Source organism: Oryx dammah, unplaced genomic scaffold (assembly GCF_014754425.2).
Source record: "Oryx dammah isolate SB20612 unplaced genomic scaffold, SCBI_Odam_1.1 HiC_scaffold_16, whole genome shotgun sequence".
Taxonomy (NCBI): domain Eukaryota; kingdom Metazoa; phylum Chordata; class Mammalia; order Artiodactyla; family Bovidae; genus Oryx; species Oryx dammah.
Window position 1 is genome coordinate 48,250,128 of NW_024070200.1, and position 19,127 is coordinate 48,269,254.

General features: G+C 35.8%; 1 protein-coding gene across 1 annotated transcript in view; it reads right to left on the reverse strand.

The window, feature by feature from the left end:
• FANCI (FA complementation group I) overlaps positions 1-19,127 on the reverse strand; it is a 63,017-nt gene that overhangs the window by 15,092 nt on the left and 28,798 nt on the right. The window contains exons 15-24 of the mRNA XM_040257575.1: positions 14,765-14,895; positions 14,231-14,301; positions 13,322-13,436; positions 11,695-11,817; positions 7,921-7,989; positions 4,209-4,310; positions 3,127-3,300; positions 2,929-3,050; positions 2,241-2,405; positions 1,488-1,667 (exon numbers count right to left, since the gene is read on the reverse strand). Of these exons, the coding sequence (XP_040113509.1) occupies positions 1,488-1,667; positions 2,241-2,405; positions 2,929-3,050; positions 3,127-3,300; positions 4,209-4,310; positions 7,921-7,989; positions 11,695-11,817; positions 13,322-13,436; positions 14,231-14,301; positions 14,765-14,895 (1,252 nt within the window). The remainder of the gene's footprint in view (positions 1-1,487; positions 1,668-2,240; positions 2,406-2,928; positions 3,051-3,126; positions 3,301-4,208; positions 4,311-7,920; positions 7,990-11,694; positions 11,818-13,321; positions 13,437-14,230; positions 14,302-14,764; positions 14,896-19,127) is intronic.

Consider the following 19,127-nt stretch of genomic DNA (forward strand, 5'->3'; position numbering starts at 1 on the left):
TTTCCTGTTAATTTGTGGCTTGTCTTTAAATTTCCTTAGGAATGTTTTTCAAGGAACAGAGTTAAATTTTTAAAAAATATTGATTGTGCTTCTGGTATTATACCTAGGAAATTTTTTACCTAAAACAAGGTTGCAAAGGTTTTTCTGTCTTCTAGATGTTTTACAATATTTGGTTTTATACTTATGCCTCTGATTCATTTCAAGTCAATATTTTGTTTTAACATGAGAAATGGATCAAAGTCTAATTTTTTTCACATCAGTTGTTCAGTCGAGTCTGACTCTTTTGTGACCCCATGGACTGCAGCACGCCAGGCTTCCCTATCCATCACCAACTCCCAGAGCTTGCTCAACTCATATCCATTGAGTCGGTGATGCCATCCAAACATCACATCCTGTCTTCCCCTTCTCCTCCTGCCTGCAATCTTTCCCAGCATCAGGGACTTTTCAAATGAGTCAGTTCTTCACATCAGATGGCCAAAGTATTGGAGTTTCAGCTTCAGCATCAGTCCTTCCAATGAATATTCAGGACTGATTTCCTTTAGGATCGACTGGTTTGATCTTGCAGTCCAAGGGACTCTCAAGAGTCTTCTTCAACACATCAATTAATTCAAAAGCATCAATTCTTTGGCATTCAGCTTTCTTTATAGCTCAACTCTCACATCCATACATGACTACTGGAAAAACCGTAGCTTTGACTAGACATACCTTTATCGGCATAGTCATGTCTCTGCTTTTTAACATGCTGTCTAGGTTGGGCATAGCTTTTCTTCCAAAGAGCATCTTTTAATTTCATTTTTCCACATATTCCTGTACAATTGTTCCACAAACACCTGTTTGAAAAGATTTTTCTTTCTCCATTTCCTTGGCACCTCTGTCAAAAGTCCAAAGACCATACTTGTGTGGATCAGTTCTGAACCATCTGTTCCACTGATTCTGGCAAAACCTCACTATCTTAAATACTTATTTAATGTTCTATAAATATTGATTAAAGTCAAGCTGGATGACAGTGTTCTTTGAGTCTTCCACATCCTTCCTGATTTTCTATCTAATTCTACTGATTACTGAGAGAGGTAGATTATTATTTGTGTATTTCTCCTTCAGTATTACCGTTTTTGCCTTAAGTATTCTGAAGCTGTTATTCGGTGCTGTTAAGTACATATACATTTAAAACTGTTCTGTCTGCTTGATTAACTATTTAGTCATTATGTAATATCCCTTTTTATTCCTGGTATTAGATTAACATTTTTTATGTGGCCAACAAACCACACCAAAACAGGACTAGGAAAAAACCCCAACACAGTGAGTGACTGCACTTCCACCTTTGGGTATGCCCAACTTCAAACCACCTTCCTCCCCACTCAACTTCAAACCACCTTCCTCCCCACTCAACTTCAAACCACCTTCCTCTCCCAAGCCCCCGCCTCGATTTCCTCTCCTGGAGATGCCACAGCAAGTGGAACAGGTCTCTAAGGGTGTGTGGGGCTTACCGAGTTATGTCACAGAGGTTCTGAAAGACCTTCTCTGGGTTTTGGCCATCAGGGCCACTCACATGCCCTGTTTCCTTCAGCTGCTGGACCTTCTGCAGAGCCACATTCACTGCGTAGCGCATGAACTCATTGCTGGACCTCAGAACAGACAGGCTCTCTTCATGACTCTGGGTACTGTCCCTAGACAGGAGAAAAGAGACAGAAAAATTCCCCTGCTTACTGGGACCTGAAATTACGTTTTCTAGGGACAGTTCACAATAGCACCCAGCCAGCTCTAAAAGACTCCAGCAGCCCATGCCCAAGTCACTGCCAAGGCTGTCTTCCTATAAATATTATTCTCAGTATTACCTCCCTTTCTCCCCCTTCCCTCAATCCTTTAACTTTGATGAAATTTAAAGGTCAGTCTTAGTTAACTTTCTGTAATTTTTTTTGGTTGCCGCCCCCCCCCCCACCCCCGCTTTTTTTAAATTCAAGCTTTTCTTTCCCCTTTTTCATGCCACTTAGGTTGATTTCTTGGAATCTATCCTCTTTCATCCACTAGTTCACTGTTTCTGAAGTTCCCTTTAGTAATTCAAAGCATCTCTTTAAATGCCTGTGTGTTCTGCTTTCAAGAAAATTACAACCCCCTTGACTTACTTTTTACTGTATATATGCTAAGAATTGTGAATCCAAACTAGGTCATATCAGTGACCCTCAGTAGGTGTTTTTACCTTCACCTTAAGGCTGTCTTTAAGCTCTTTGTTAGAACCTTACCTGAAAAGGGCTGTGAGAAGATCAGACACAAATTTCATGGACAAAAAACTATCGGTTGTTCGGTTGGCCATTTTCGTTTTGCCTTTACCAGACTTTTCGTTAAGGATATCAGAGAGCTTCTTGTAACACATAAATAAGCTCAGAATCGTTTCAAACTTAGTCTTACTGTATAAAAGGAAAAAGAGACCACCAAGGACAGGTGTCAGAATATTATGGTTTACTTTCAAAACAGTAATAAGGAAATCACAATACTTCTTTAGATGTCATACTTTAGACCCAATATTATAAATGAATGGATCTTCACTATTAACACAGTACTCCTAGGTAATACCAATCTGGGTCATTTCTTTTTCTCCTTTATTTGTATCAGTCATTGCAGAGAATGAAAGTTCAATACTACCACCAATCAAAATTTCTCTATTAAAATCAGGGGTTGTTATATTCAAGATCTGGGGAATGTTCAATAAAGTAAAGCCTGATGGAGAGACAAAATTCACGAGCCTGTTTGGCATGTGCTTTGATGTTCCCTGGTAGAAAGAACATAGTTTGGTCTTAGGCTAGAGGTCCATCTAAGAGATAGTGTCATGGGCTGTGGTCTTTTCATACCTAGCCTATTGTTAGTGTTAAGAAAACACACTCCCTCCCACACACAAAATGAACTACAAGTAGAGTTACAGTAATACCCTACCTGAAATTACTTATGAAGAAATTATATTCTATTAGAACCTCACAAATTCCCATAACAAGAGAAGCGCATATATTATTTTTGATGCCAATACCAGTGCTCTGAGAAAAGTCTGCTGATTTGTCCTAAAAGACACAAGATAAAAATTAATAAGCTACTAAAAACCTCCATTACTCAACACAGCTTAGACTTAGCAATTACCAGTTCGAAGTCCTCTAGTTCACTCTTAATCATTCTATTTGTAATCGACTCCAACATATCATCTAAGTATTGGTAGAACCCCTCTTCCTCCTCCTCTTCTTCTTCTTGCTGTAATGGTACCACTCTGCTCTTATACCAGGCCAAACAGTGTTGAATACAACACAGCAGATAATCCTGTAGAAGAAAATATAATAACTGAATCTTGTTAAAGGATAACCTATCAAACTGTTGATAACTGACAAATAATCCTTACCCATAAGGCTAAATAAAGTTATTCATTAGCATCACAAATTAAGTCAATCTGGAGTTAAAAACAAAACAAAACAGAAAAAAAGAACTGAACTAACAGAGGCATTGTTTTCTAGCCTTTCCCAAAGGCACTGGCTTCACAAGTAGCTGACACCTAAGAATGTAACATCAAATGTGCTATCTCTGATCTGGTACAAATACCAAGGAGGCAGGTTGTGAAATTAAATCCTCTCCAGCATCTTTGAGTCCCAGAGGCTATTCTAAACATATGAGTTTAGGTTGAGGGAATCTTTGGGAGACCACCATAGCTTCTCTGACCTAGGCTGAGGATATCTGTTTTAAGTCACTCAGGAGTTTCAGTTTCTATCTTTCTTCCCTGTCTTTCTGAGGCTAGACAAGAATAGAAAACCAACCTGTCCCAGTTCCTCTGAAGGTTCAACAGAATGCCAGTTCTAGCTCAGCCTAAATCATATACTCCAGACTAATGAAGCAGATCTCCTGGGTTCATCTGCTTCTGGGTAACCTCCTTCTCCCAATTCTAAAGTATATCTATTTAGTACTTGCAATCAAAGAGCCATTAATGGGAGGTAAAATGCTCCTTGGGAGAAGTGCTGGATGCCCTGATTATTAGTCAAGTGTTGACATGCAGATATCTCGCCACCAGAACCAAGGTGGTGATGGGTCAGAGAAGAGTCAAGAGTAAAAATTCACTCGGAGTACCAGGTGTTTCACAGAGAAGTCATCTCTTTCTGAAGCTCAACTATATCAACAGGGCTGGGGGTTTTACTTAAGAGTAAAAATGATGGTTATGGGAGGAGGAAAGAAAGGCTCACCAGTGGTTCCTGTAGAGAGACCTGATCTCCTTGGGTCAGAATACAAGCTTCTAATTTCAGAGGAGGCAGTACATCAGGTTCTGGCTCATAGAATTGTTTCAACTGTGGTATGGGAAGGAAAAAGACATCACGGCTCATGAATGCTTTTCACTTTTTTAATTGGTCAAGCTAATGGCAACTTTAACGTCTAATGCTTTCTAAGACATTATTTCCCAACTGTCCAAAGAACACTGCAGGAAAATCTGTTGCTTTGGCTCAACCCTATCCTTCCTTTGCCCTTGCATCAGGCAGTGTACTGACAGATCTTTCCTAGTCCACTTCATCACCTCTCCTATAAAACACCATGCTCTCGTACACCAGTTACTTAATTTGTATAGACTATCAAGCCCTTTCAGTACAGCTTGGTTGTTAAGAATAGAGGCTCCAGAGTCAAACTGACTGAATCTAAAATCCCAGTACCACTACTTATTAATGCAATAAAGGTAGATGTCTTGGTTCCTCATCTGTGAAATGAGGATATTATTAATATAAGCATAAACATTTGTATAAGATTAAATGTGCTAACACACGTAAGGAGCTTCAAATACTATTTAGCATGTAACAGAGCTCAAAAAATGTTAGTTAGCTCAGCCATAAAAAAGAATCAAATGATGCCATTACAGCAAAATAGATGGACCTGGACCTGGAGATGACCATACTAAGTGAAGTCAGATTGAGAAAGACAAATACTATATGATATCACTTATATGTAGAATCTAAAATGATACAAATAAAACATATTTACAAAATAGAAATAGATTCACAGACCCAGAAAACAAACTTATGGTTATCAAAAGGCAAAGGGGGTGGGCAAAGGATAAATTAGGACTTTGGGATTAGCAGAAACAAACTATTATATATAAAATAGATAAATAAGATCTTACTGTATAGCACAGGGAATTATATTGAATATACTGTAATAACTCATCATGAAAAAGAATATATATGTAACTGAATAACTCTGCTGTATACCAGAAACAAATACACTGCAAATCAACTATACATTCATAAAAAAAAATGTTAATTGCCATTTTCCTCTTTTTAACTTTTGGAATCTATATAATTTTATTGGTCCACATACTAACCTGAGTTGGGAAGCACTGCTCTATGCTTTCAGTCATAACTTGCCATGTTAATGTGCAAATGTAGATGGACTGATCATTAGTTTTAAAGATAAAATATAACAAGGTATCAATTTTATATAAGATCAGGTCCAAGGCCCACTGAAAAACTTTTGATAAATAGTGTAAGACCTTCCAATCATTTCTCCACTTTCAAATGGAGCTTCTTTAGCAGAATTAGCACAAAGCAATGGCATAAAAAAGGAGAAAGAGAGAGAGGAAAAGAGAAGTTCCATTTATAGCAAAATGGTGGACTAGCGTTTAGAGAAACCCTCATGGTAAAGAACAATAAAAAAATGCTGCATTAAAATCTTTATATAGATACATTTATTAAATAGATAGCTAAGATGAAAGGAAAGTAAAAGGAATCATGAAATTAGAGCCTAGGGTCCACATGGGGTTGTATCAGAGGTTGTACCTAGATTGTATCTGAGATTTTATCAGAGACCTTCACAGAAAGCTGGAATTCTCAAAAGCGGAAATCCTTACTGGATGAATCTAAAAAATAAATCCACCACATGGAGGAAGACAGTGGCGGGATATGTACCTAGCTACCTCCCTCTGACTTCAGGTCAAGGGGGAAAAGTCTCCTCAGGGACTTTCTAACCGTAAGTTAGTCTCCAAATGTAGCTGGGGCTAGAATTCACACGACTTCAAATATAAGATTATTTTAGAGTTAAGACTGTCCAAATCATTAGACAATATAACTGAAAGTTTAAAGAAAGTGTTTACTTTTGAAACAAGTAAGGGACGAAATGGAATAAAAGACTTCAAATTTTACATAAACCAGAAAAAGAGGGAACATCCCCAATCACTTTACTAAGCTCATACTAAACCAAAGAAGTTCAGTATGAAAACTGAAAATTATAGGCCATTCCTTCTTGTACACATATATGTATGTCCTAAATGGAAACCAAACCCAGTACTGTATAAAAAAGATAATCAATTTGAGTTTATTCTAGGAATGCAATGTTTTTTTAAAAGATCAAATAATATAATTCATCATGGTAACAGATTAAAGGAGAAAAATCATAGGGTCATCTCAATAGATACAGAAAAGCATCTGATAAAATTTAACATGCACTCAAGACTGAAACAACAGAACTGAAATGGCAGAAGAAAGTAAACTTGAAGACAGATTATGAGAAAATATAAAATCTGAAGAAAACAGTGTAAAAATATTGAGGAAAAATGAACCAAGTCTCAAAGATCTGTGGAACAATATCAGGCATTCCAATATATATACCACTAAAGTCCCAGAAGGAAAGGAGAGAAAGAGGGGAAAGGAAAAAATAATCTGATGAAATAATGAACAGACATGTCTCAAATCTGGTGACAAGCATCAACTTAAAGATTCAAATAGCTTAATCAACACCAAATAGGAGAAACACATGTTTTGGCTCTTGAGCCAGAAGATCTGACTTCAAATTCTAGCTCCATCACTTATTAACTGTAAGACCCTGGGCAAATTAAATTACTTAACCTCTTGGAGCCTTAAAACATACATCTGTAAAATGGAACTAAGCAGTTATTTCACAGGATTTTGTGAGGACTAAATGAAATCATCTACCAAATACCATTCATAAATTGCTTGGCCCTCTGTAAGTGCTAAACATTAAGTACTGCTATTATTACTATTGGTATAAATAGTCTCTTGAACTCTCTCAACATGAATTAAAAAAAAATATATATATATATACACACATGATACAATGAAATATTATTTAGCCATAAAAAGGAATAAATTACTGATGCATCCTACAATATGAATGACCCCTGAAAACATCATGTTAAGTGAAAGAAGTCAGTCATACAAGACCACACATTGTTTGACTCCATTTATATGAAATGTCCAGATAGGCAAATCTATAGAGAGAAAAAGGAGACTGATGATTGCTTAGGGGTAGAAGGTTTGAGGAAGGATGGGAAAATTAGAGGGGGGATAGCTAAACGGTGTGGTTTTTTCTGAGATGATAAAATGTTCTCAATTGACTATGGTGATGGTTGCACTTTGTGAATACACTAATTCAAATAAATGGTTAATAATAAATGTCAAGAGTAAAAAGTCTTATTCACATCAGAAACTCTTCAGCTAAATTCTTCTCATCTTGATGGTCCTTTGAAATATTTCATAATTTACAGCTTTTTAAAAAAGCTGAGAAATACAGAAAATAACCTAATAGACACTCATGAATATGTCACTCAGATTAACAAATGTCAATATTTTACTGTTTTCTCCAAATCACTCTTCTTTATCAGAAATAAACATAACAGATACTACTGCTGATGGCCTTTGTATCACTGGTTCTACAAAATGTCCTTCTGACTTAGGATGTTAACTGAGAAGGTTAATTGTCAGATGACAGCAATATGGTAGACAGATAAACAGTGATTAAAATAAAACAACATGAAATAGCATCATGTACCCTAGGCATGTTTGCAATGTACCAGTGGACTAGTTGGGAATTATTTTATATTTTGAAAATTATGAAAAATGTCAATTACTTAATGCCTTGATACCTGTTCCTTATATCCATGGAAATATTATTTACCTGTGAGAGCAGAGTTTGCATGACTGAGTTAGCCAGCTGAGAATTCCTTCGAAGGACATCATAGAACCCCTAAAAGGAATCAGAGGACAAATAAGCTCTCTATCAGAGTCACTAGTGATTTGGACAATCTTAACTTTAAAATATCTTTGTATTTCTTTACCTATTCTCAGCTCCCTGATAAAAAGATGGAGGCCGTATATGCTAGAGGGAGAAACAATTCAGAAAGTTTAGGTTATTGGCCTACACTAACGTGAGATCTCTGACAATGAGAACTGGATTATAAACTGACCATAATCCTCACAACTGTTAGACATCAGGTCTCGTCTGGCTTTGGGGTACTGTTCCGTTTCCCAGACCTCATTTTTTCCTCTTATCATACATTAGCAGCCTTCCTTTTTAGGGCACTCCCCCTAGTCTCCAGTGATTCAAAAGTGCCTCCTGGACCTAAGCACCCTAATGTGAATGACTGTGACATTTCTTCCCATCCAAAATTCCCCAGTCTTATTTTAAAACTGCTCAGATTAAAATCCTGGGGAGGCTTTTCTTTTTGGAACCTGAGAAAGAGGTTACACAGTCCATCAGTGAGAAACAGAAAATGAGAATTGACATTCCCCCCTATTTTTTTAAAAAAACAAAGGATGATCAGCCCTAATAAGTGTTAGGATATTTTATAAAAGTATAATGGTAATAAAAAGAAAGTTGTGGTCCTGGCACAAAAATTACAGAAAAATAAAGGCATAGCATACAAACAGAAAGACTCAGTACACATAAAAGAGGCAATATATTTTATCTGAAAAAAGAAATGGCTAATCTGGGGGGAGTTGGGTCTTTATATATTAATATAAAAATTGCACAAGAATTAAGTAGTTAAAAGCATTTAAAAAAAAACAGAAGAAAATGCTAGTAAATATTCACTGAAGGATATGGACTCTACACAAAAGAGATAGTAGGTATCTCAAAGGTAAAGATTACAACCAAACTGTAAAATCTAAATTTCTAGCTCTAAAATGATTATCATTAAAAAAAAAAAAAAAAGCAAATGGCAATCTGGCCTGTACTTACAACAAGTATGACAAAAGGTATTTATGTTAATAATACAGAGATTTTACAAAACAAAAGTAATGACTTAAGTCTTTGATGAATAAAGGAATACCAATATCCTAACAGATTTAGGACTATGAGCCATTACAAGGTAATTTTTTAAATTTGGAGCTAAATAAGGGTTGAGGGTTTCTTCTTTTTAATACAGATGACTGTGGAGAAGAGTTAACTTAGTCTGAGACTGCTATCCTTGGTAAGGTCTGCTCCCAAGGTTAGCCCTTGGCTGGTGGCTGTGAATCTGGTTGATAAACAGTTTCTTATACTGACATAAAACTCCCTAAACAATGAGAAGCTTATTGTGCCTAAACTGTATAAACAATATAGTTTATGTTCTTAAAGAGGAATCTGGTTTCCTGAGGACTTTATGAGCCTCTCTCTTGTGCTATTTTTTGCTTTGTATCCTTAACTATAATCTTAGCCATGAGAACAAATATATGCTGTTTTATGACTCCTAAAGAAATTTTTAAAAAGAGGTGGCTTTGGGGACCACCCCCCCAAATACAACAATTGTTTCAGCATTGTTTGTTAAAAAGACTATCCTCTTTCCACTGAATTATCTTGGGATCTTTGTCAAAACTCTACTGACCAACTTTATACTTTTCAATTGTGCTGTTCATCTTAGTGGTGGTTTACATTCCATATAACTTTTAGAATCAACTTCTTAATTTCTACCAAAAAAGCCTGGGATTTCACTCTATTTACAGATCTTTTTGATACTTAAAAATATTGACAATATTGAGCATTCTATTCTGTGAACATTGCATATCTTTCCAATCACTTAAGTCTTCTTTAATTTCTCCCAGTGATATTTTGAGGTCTTCGGTGGACATATCTTACATATACTCTGTGGAACCTCTCCTTAAGTATTTTTCATCTATTATAAATATTACTTTCAATTTTGAATGGTTTGTTGCTAGTAAGCAGAACTATAATTGACTACTGCATGGTTACTGATCTTGTACTCTACAACCTTACTGCATCATTTTTTGTAGACTCATTGGTATGGTCTATGTACACTATGTGACTCAAGACAGCTTTACTTCATGCTTTCAAATCTATGAGCCTTTATTTCTTTTCCTTGTCTTGTTGCATTGGATCAGACCATCACTTCAACGTAGAACAGAAGCTTTGTGAACAAATGTCCTGTTCCTGACCAGAGGAGAAACGCATTAAGTTCTCTCACTATTTAAATTAGATGTAGGATTCATAGATACCATTTATTAAATTGAGAAATTTCCCCTCTAATCCTCATTTGCAAAGAGTGTCTGAGATTTTTCATCACAAATGTTAAAACAAAGGTATTTTTAATCATTAAAAAAAAAATTCAGTGCTTGACAGCATATGCTATAGACTTTAAAATGTTCTATCTTTAACCCACCAATGTGGTCATTCACAGTGGTATATTACTGTTAGACATTCAATGTGGTACAACAATATTCATAGTGAAAAGCTGGAAGCCACAAAAATGCCCCCCAAATAAAAAAAAGTTAAATAAATTACTGTATACATAAAGAGCACTTTTTAGCATTCAAAATTATGTGGCAAAGAACATTTAATAAAATAGGAAATGCTTACAGCATAATATTAAGAGATAAAAAGCTAAGAAATCTATGACTCCAATTTTGTGTAAGTATGCATATGAGTGGTAGGACTAGTAATAATAAAAAAAATTTTTTTCTGTACTTTCTATATTTTTTTACAATAAACCTGAAAAATCCAATGTCAGGTATGGTGCTTGGCAACTACAGTAGCTCAATAAATGCTATTTTAAAAATGCCAAATGAAAGTACAGCTGTTCTCTGAAATGACTTGCACTTAATCTACCTGCTAGATTATCTAATGTTCTCCATCCTATGAAATATGTGTGCTGAAGCACAAAGCATACTAAATGCTGGAAATTGTACTGCAGTCTCCCATGACTGCAGACTTTTGTTCCACTGGCTGAATTATATCCTAATTACAAGTCAGTAGTAATATTTGTTCCACTCATTTTTTTGCTAATTGTATTGTCATTATGTAATCTACTCGAGACATTCTGTAAACTGCTGGAAACCAAGAGCAAAATGACAAAGAAGCTGTCTGGGGAAATTCCCTAGCAGTTCAGCAGTTAGACTTCTGCTCTTTCATTGCTGAGGGTGTGTGTTCGATCCCTGGTCAGGGAACTAAGATCCCACAAGGCATGCAAGCATGGCCAAAAAACCCCCAAAACCCACACAAAAAAACCCAAGAAGTTGTTTTTATGAAAACTAAGTTGAATGTTTTGGAAATATTTAATAAAAATATCTGTAAAACTAATTTCTGATGGATTGGGGGAGGGGTAAGACAACTCTAAAAACAGGGGAAAACTGAACACATTTAGAGGATTTCTCTACTAAGACTAATCTGGAGTATTTTTCATACTCAAAAGCAAAAGAACTTTTCCTTAAAACAAAATGCTGGTAAATTAACAGTACATTTAAATATATTTCAAATGAAAACATTTAACATGTTTCAACTATTCTTTATGCTTCCTCACCTTCAATGAATTTTTGGCTAAGCATCAACAACTACTAGTCCTCACTGCACTAAATAAGAGCATATCTACTGTACTCTGATAAGAAAAATTATTAAAATTAAAAGGATCAGTGGAGTTGGGGAGCGGAGTACTATATCCCTTTCACCCTACTGATTTACCTCATAAAGCATGAGTCGAACATCAGCCTGCTGACCTAAGCATCTCTTCAAACTATCCATGATCTCAAGGCAAAAGGTCTCATTGGCGACAGAATTGTAACGGCTATGGATATCCACGTGGACCTGAAAGGAAGAGAAGTCAGTTCATGTAGATCTTACCTGAGTAGTAGTTCCATTAAGGGGTAAAATGAGCTGGTATTTTTGGTCAAGGAATCTTACATTTAGCTTTCCCCATATGGCAAAACCCAGAGCTGAGGCAGACATTATAATCATTATCAGGCCATGATAAGTAACTTATTCCATTTTGGAGTAAGAATTTTCAAGCACTTAAAAAAAATTAACTTTCTCATTCCTTAAGATTTTCCTTGGCAATGTGGTACAACAATATTCCTAAGTCACCTAACTTAGGAAGGCACACAGATTACTTCATGCCACTAGAATTTAGTAGTCATAATAAACTTGATTTTACTTAAAAGGCTAAGAACTGAGCTCTTCTGAGGGTTCCATGAACTCCTGAGAAGTTTAGAGGCAGGTAGTTTTGTTTAGATATGGACATGACAAAGAATAATACTGCCTGTTTGATTTACATAATAATTTCAGCAATTATAGACCAAGAACCCTAATCCTTACTTCAGGCATCTTAGTGAGGTAGTTAATACTGACTGAGGTCAAATCCTAGTTTTATCTACACTTTACTGGCTATATCACTTTGGGCAAATTATTTAACCTCTCTCAGTCTCAGTTTTCCTATACTTAAAATGGGGATATTAACCATACATAAATGATATCCAGTGTTCCTAATATTTAATCTATGGCATAAGTTATAAACAAAAGTGGTAAGTTGTTGTAACAGCAATAAAGGATTCCTAAAGAAACTGCTATACAGATGTCTCTTATTTACAAATCCTACTAGTACTGAATTTAAATAACAAAGACAATTTTACTGCTGCAAAGCCTAGATTATCAAATTATTGTAAAAAGCTTTGTTTTCTTAGATTATAGGTTTTATCAGGTGTGCAAATAATAAACTATTAAAGCTGAGGACAGTAACAGTATTTAGCTAGAGGACTGCTGTGAAGGTTAAATAAGAAAATAAATATAAAGCACTCAGCACAGTGTCTAGCACAGTGCTGTCCATTAGAAACACAATACAAATTACAAATGCAAGCTGTATATATAATACTAAATTTTCTAATAGCCAAATCAAAAGAGTAAAAAGAAATTGGTGAAATTAATTTTAATATTTTACTTAACCCAACACAGCCAAAATATTATCTCAACACATAATCAAAATAAAAAATTATGAGATATTTTACACTTTTATCTCACACTAAGTCTTCAAAATCCAGTGTGTGCGTTTTACATATACAGCACAACTCAATTTGAACTAGCCACATTTCAATCAACATACAGTTCAAGAGCCAACTTGAGGCTAGCGGTTACCATACTGAAAAGCAGTTTAACATATAGCAAATTTGCCATCAGTTAAGTGATGGCTGATATTATCATCGTCAGACCCTCAGTTTCAGGATCATCTATACAGCCAGAACACAAGTAAAAAAATCTTTATATCATCAATTCCTGCATCAGTGCACACATGATAAGCTGGTGTGAAAAAAGTCCTTACCTGGCTAACACCGACAGACTGGCTGCACTGAGAAGACGACAAGCTGCCTAAAACTTTAAAGTTCTTCAGTAGCAGTAAAAACCCAGCAACTGCAGATTTTCGGGCATCAAGCTGGCTAGCTCAGGAACAGACAGAGAAGAAGTTACCAAACAGTACTGATTTCACAGGAATAGGCTTCTGTGTCAGAAAAACCCAGTTAGTTTTGAACAGAAAAAGAATGTGTATTAACAATGAAGAACAGAGCAAAATAAACATACTTAAAATAAGGCATAGCTGTTCACATCAATTTAGGAAGTACAGGAATTCAGCTGAAGTTTTCATCTACTTAACCTCATGACACCATCTCTACTCTTCTCTATCCTGCTGACCAGCCTTTGTGGGCAGTGAGAACAAGAGTCCTGAGAGGCTGCACAAGGAGTTGATAACTCAAACATAAGTACTAAACAGCAAAGGAAATTGTTGATTTTCTGAGCCTAAAGGAGACTTCCCTTCTACATGGAGGAGTGCAGTGCTTGGCACCTTATAAACCCTCCATCCAGAGAAACAATTCATCTCACTGACACTACAAAATACAATGCTGGCCTATCACACACACTTTTGGGAAAGGACTAACAAAAACTGTCAGCTCTAGAACATGGATAAATAGCATTTGGCTGCTTACTAGTTGCACCTCTGAATACCCATGAGTGTACTATAATATGGACAATGTGATAATAATTTGGTATTTTATCCTTAAAGTAGCAAATTCTTTCCATAGTACTCATCTCATAAACCCTTTAGGAGATGGTACTATCATCTTGATCGTGCGTTAGGAATCTGCATGACTGCTGTACTAGAGGTGACTGCAGAGAGGACTTTAGGTAACATTAGAGAGCGTCACTTCCTAGGATCTCAGGGGATGCTACATACCTGGCAAACATGGCTTTCCGAAGGACAAGTATCAAGGAGTCTCTTATTGACATGCTAACTTTGAGAAGGGGCTGAAAGAGGAAGAATCAGTGTTAAAAACAGCAATTTGTTTATTAGCCTTAGCACATTTCTATTCAACACCGTCACCATTTGGCTTAAGAAAGCTTGGTTCCATTCTATAAACATGCTGCAATGTTTACTGCACTTAGTAATAAGGACAGTTAATACTAATGCTAAATTGAAACTAGTTGTGAATACCTTTATATCTATTGTCTGCAATTAATAATTTCCTAAGAGCCTTTCCATTACTTCACTGACTCGAAACAGAATCAGAGAGAGAATAGTACTATGAAGAGGGGATAAACTTGGAAAACAGACCCTAGCTCAGTGCTTCTGCTCTTTTAATAGAAAGTTCTGTCTTAGAATCAAGGGAAATAGGATTTCTTATACATATGTAATTATGAAGAAATACATCAGACTTCCACTGAACAGTTCAACCTTGCTCATGAGCTACTTAGGAGTCAAAAGACTTACCTGCACTGCCTTTAGCAGTCCTTGTACAGTTTGAACAGGCAGAAAGGACAAATAGTCAAAAGTTTCTATAACTTTAGATGAACAACTCTGAAGAACTAATGGTGAATACTTGATGATATCTGAAAGTAGGTCTGAAAAACGGAAGGTATGATCAGTTGCCTCAAATAACTAAAGAGGTTTTAAACAAAAGGAACATAAATATGGGAAAAGAAATGGTAAAAAAGTTTTTTGCTCCTTTCTCAAGTAAGTCAAGTAATATACATTTCTGCTGATCCTATATACTGTAAGGTCAATGGTAACCAGGTACTTTTCAAAAATTTTATGTCTAAAAGAAAGGAAGAAACTCATTATAGTGCCTGAACAACCAGCACACATTGTCTTCATATTTCCAAGCTGAAATAAATCAATAAATATTTATTAATTTTTATTATAAACAAGCATAATTATATGGTTCTACAAGGAATATACAGAAACAAAAAACATGGTCTCTCTTCCTTCAAGAATGATAATTTAGTTGAAAATCAAGAGAAATTTTTTCTTTTTTTTAAATTTTATTTTTAATTGGAGTAATTACTTTACAATATTGTGCTGGTTTCTGCCATACATCAACATGAATCAGCCACAAGTATACTTATGTTCCCCTACTCTGGAACCTCCCTCCCACCTTCCAAGAAAAAAATATTTTAAAAGAATGAAAGAAGTAACAAAATCATATCAAGTATCTAATAATTCCAAACATTGTTCACTGTCTATGAAACAGTAGAGAATTTAAATAGGAGTGTAAAGAAAGTGATCATTATGGGATGGTATGCTTTAGATGAGCAAAGAGGAAAAGGAAATTTAAGTTAGATTCTAAAGAATGCACAAAGAAACATGGAAAAGTCCAAGTAAAAGTACAGAAAGGTAAGTAAGTGTAAGACATATTCAAAGGATCGTGGGGAACTCTGTGGAGGTGGGGTGAAGGATTCAGAAAAGTAAATAACGGAAGTTAATGTTAGAAAGTGAGGTTCAATCAAATTGTCAGGGACTTTTTTGGGTTTTTTGGCCATGCCATGTGGCATCTGGGATCTGAGTTTCAAAACCAGGGACGAACCCAGGTTCACATTAATGAAAGCACCAAGTCTAACCATCGGACAGCCAGGGTATTCCATCAAGAACCTGAAATAAGAGGATAAAGACCTGGTAATTTATGAAAGCAGGTACTGGTGATTTCTGGATGACAGACAGATGTTTTGGGAATACTGTTCTGGTAGCAATTTGCAGGGTGAACTGCTGCAGAGAGAAAAGAAAGCAGGGAAACCAGTTAGGAAGCTGTTGCAGCAGCCTAAATGGAAGGTTATAAGGTTGGGAATTAGACAAATTGATGTCTGTGTGTGGCAGGGAGGGTATAAAAAAGAAGATAAAAACTATGAGGGAAAGAATGAGAGAACTTAGGTACCAAATGTATTCCAGAAGATTAAAAGAAACTCTAGCCTCTGGGACTCAGACATCCATGTTTCACTTAACAGAAATAGGGACAAAGGAAAGAGGAGGATGTTCAAAGGAAACAGTATTACATTTGAAATAAAAGAAAAAAAAAAAAAAGCTAAATGGAAAACAGCTAGCAGGAATGAAGGCACTCAGGCACTGAACTAAGCAAATAGTTCTGACATAAAGATTTGGGAGCCACTCCCACAAAAGCCCCCCACCCCCACCAAAAAAAACCCCAAAAACCCTGAAATCATGATAACAGAGGTGATGATATCTACAAGTAAGAGAATGTATAAAAAGAGAAAGAGACACTTTCCACCACGATGGAGTAACACTAACCAGAGTTATCTTCACTTTAAACACCTACAACAAAACAAGCCAAATTATATGAAACAACAATTTTCAAACACTAGATAATAAGCAGTACACAAAACGATCCCTCAGAGTGGGAAACACATGAGGAGAGGCTTATAATTGTCCCATGTTACTGTCTGGAGAGCTTCTAGGCAGGAACACAGAGAAGAGAAAACTCAGAACCCAGTGGTTTTCCTGAGTTAAAGAGACAGAGTTGAGAATTCAGGAAAGCCAAGGCAGCTAGCACTAGAAAGGAAAGGGCTGCAGTGAAAGCACCTTGGAGATGTGCAGGGAGCTCTCCTTGTATGTGAGCTGAGTGCTAGTCAGTACATGCGTGTGAAAAAACCACCTGAGTAAAGCTAAAAGTTACTGGCAAGGAGTAGGCAAATCCATTCTCTGAGGTCATAAAGGGCAGGAAATAGTTCACATTCACAACACCCACACTGTACACACCTCATAATATACAAGGAATGTTGCTTTAATTGTAGCATCAAGTTGGCCCTATATTAAAAGCTGTCTGGTCTTTCATAACACAACATAGAAATAATCACCAAAAGGATTAAATACTTTCCAAGAAACAAGTGAAAGTGAAGTCGCTCAGTCGTGTCCGACTCTTTGCGACCCCATGGACCACAGCCCACCAGGCTCCTCCATCTATAGAATTTTCTAGGCAAGAGTACTGGAATGGGTTGCCATTTCCTTCTCCCAGGCATCTTTCAAACCCGGGTCTCCTGCACTGTGGGCAGACGCTTTACCGTCTGAGCCACCAGGGAACTTAAAGCTCAAGAATATTTGAAGGAAAAAAAAATCCAGCAAATCAACAATGTGAAACTCACCAAGTCTGCCATCCAATCAAAACTTACTAATGATGCAAAGAAGCAGGAAAACACAACCCATGATGAAGACGACATAATCAACAAAAACACATCAGAAACAACACAATGATAGAACTAGCAAACCAAACTTAAATAACACACTTCTAAATAACCTGTGGGTTAAAGAACAAATCACAAGACAAATGAAAAAGTATGTGGAATGGAATGAAAATAAAAAACAAAATTTACAGGATGCAGCTAAAGCAATGCTCAGAGGGAAATTTACAGTGTGATGCCGGTATTGAAAGAAAAGAGAAAGACCTCAAATTAATGACATGCATTTAACCAAAGGTAGCCCAGACTAAACCTGAGGTAAGAAGTAGAAAGGACCCAAAAGAGCACACAAATCAATAAAACTAAAAACAGAAAAACAACAGAGAAACTCAATGAAATGAAAAGCCGGTTCTTAGAAAAAAAATCAATAAAACTGATAAACTTCTTGCTGATAAATACAGTATTCCAATACTATTGTATTTTATGGACTCTAAAATCTAAAATTTTCATGTATCAAGAAATATTCTTCTTTTGATTTTTTTCACCCACTTTAAGAAAGCAAAATGAACCCAATGCAAGCAAGAGGAAGGAAATAATAAAAAGCAAAATTTGGTGAAACTGAAAATAAAAGAACAATAGAGAAAATTCAAACTAAAATCTCATTCTTTGAAAGGCTGTAAGCTGACAAGTTTCTAAGCCAGATTGATAAAGAAAAAAAAGACAAATCACTGATATCAAGAATGCCTGAGTTTGCAGATAATGTGATTTCTATGTAGAAAATCTTGAAGAATTGCTGAAAAGCTACTAGAACTAATAAATGGGTTTACCATGGCTGCAGGCGATAAGGTCAACATTAAAAAAGCAACTATTTCTACATGACAGCAGTTAACAATCACAAATTGAAAAATCTTTAAATACTATTTACAACAGTGTCAAAAAAATGAAATAGGGATCAACTGACAAAAGATACAAGATACACACACTAAAAATACAGAACAGTGTTGAAAGAAATTGAAGATGGAGAGATATATTGTATTCATGAGTTAGAAGACTCAATATGGTTAAGATGCCCATTCTCTTCCATATTAATCCATAGATTTGAGGCAATCTCCATCAAAACTTGAGCAGACTTTTTATAAAACTTGACAAACTGATTAGAAAATTTACTTGGAAATATAAAGGACCTAGAATAGCCAAAATTATTTTGAAAAAGAACAAAGTTATAGGACTTACACTACTGATTCTAAGACTCAACATGAAGCTATAGCAATCAAGATATAACATAGCTCACTGGAATAGAAGATTCCTAAAACAGATCCACACATTATATAGTTAGTTGATTTCAATAAAGACACCATAGTAATTCAATGAAGGAAAGATAATCTTTTCAAAAAACTGTGCTGGAACAATTGGATAGCCATAAGCAAAAAAATGAACTCTGTTATATCACACCATACACAGAATTTAACAAAACTGGATCATACATCTAAGTACAACAGATGAAAATATAAAGCTTCTAGTAGAAAATATAGGAGAAACCTTAGGGACCTTGGATTTGGCAAAAAAAAAATTTAAATACATGACACAAAAAGCAGGAACTATACAAAGAAATTGATGAACTGATAAAAATATTTGCTCTTCAAATGACATTGTTACAAAAATTTAAAGTC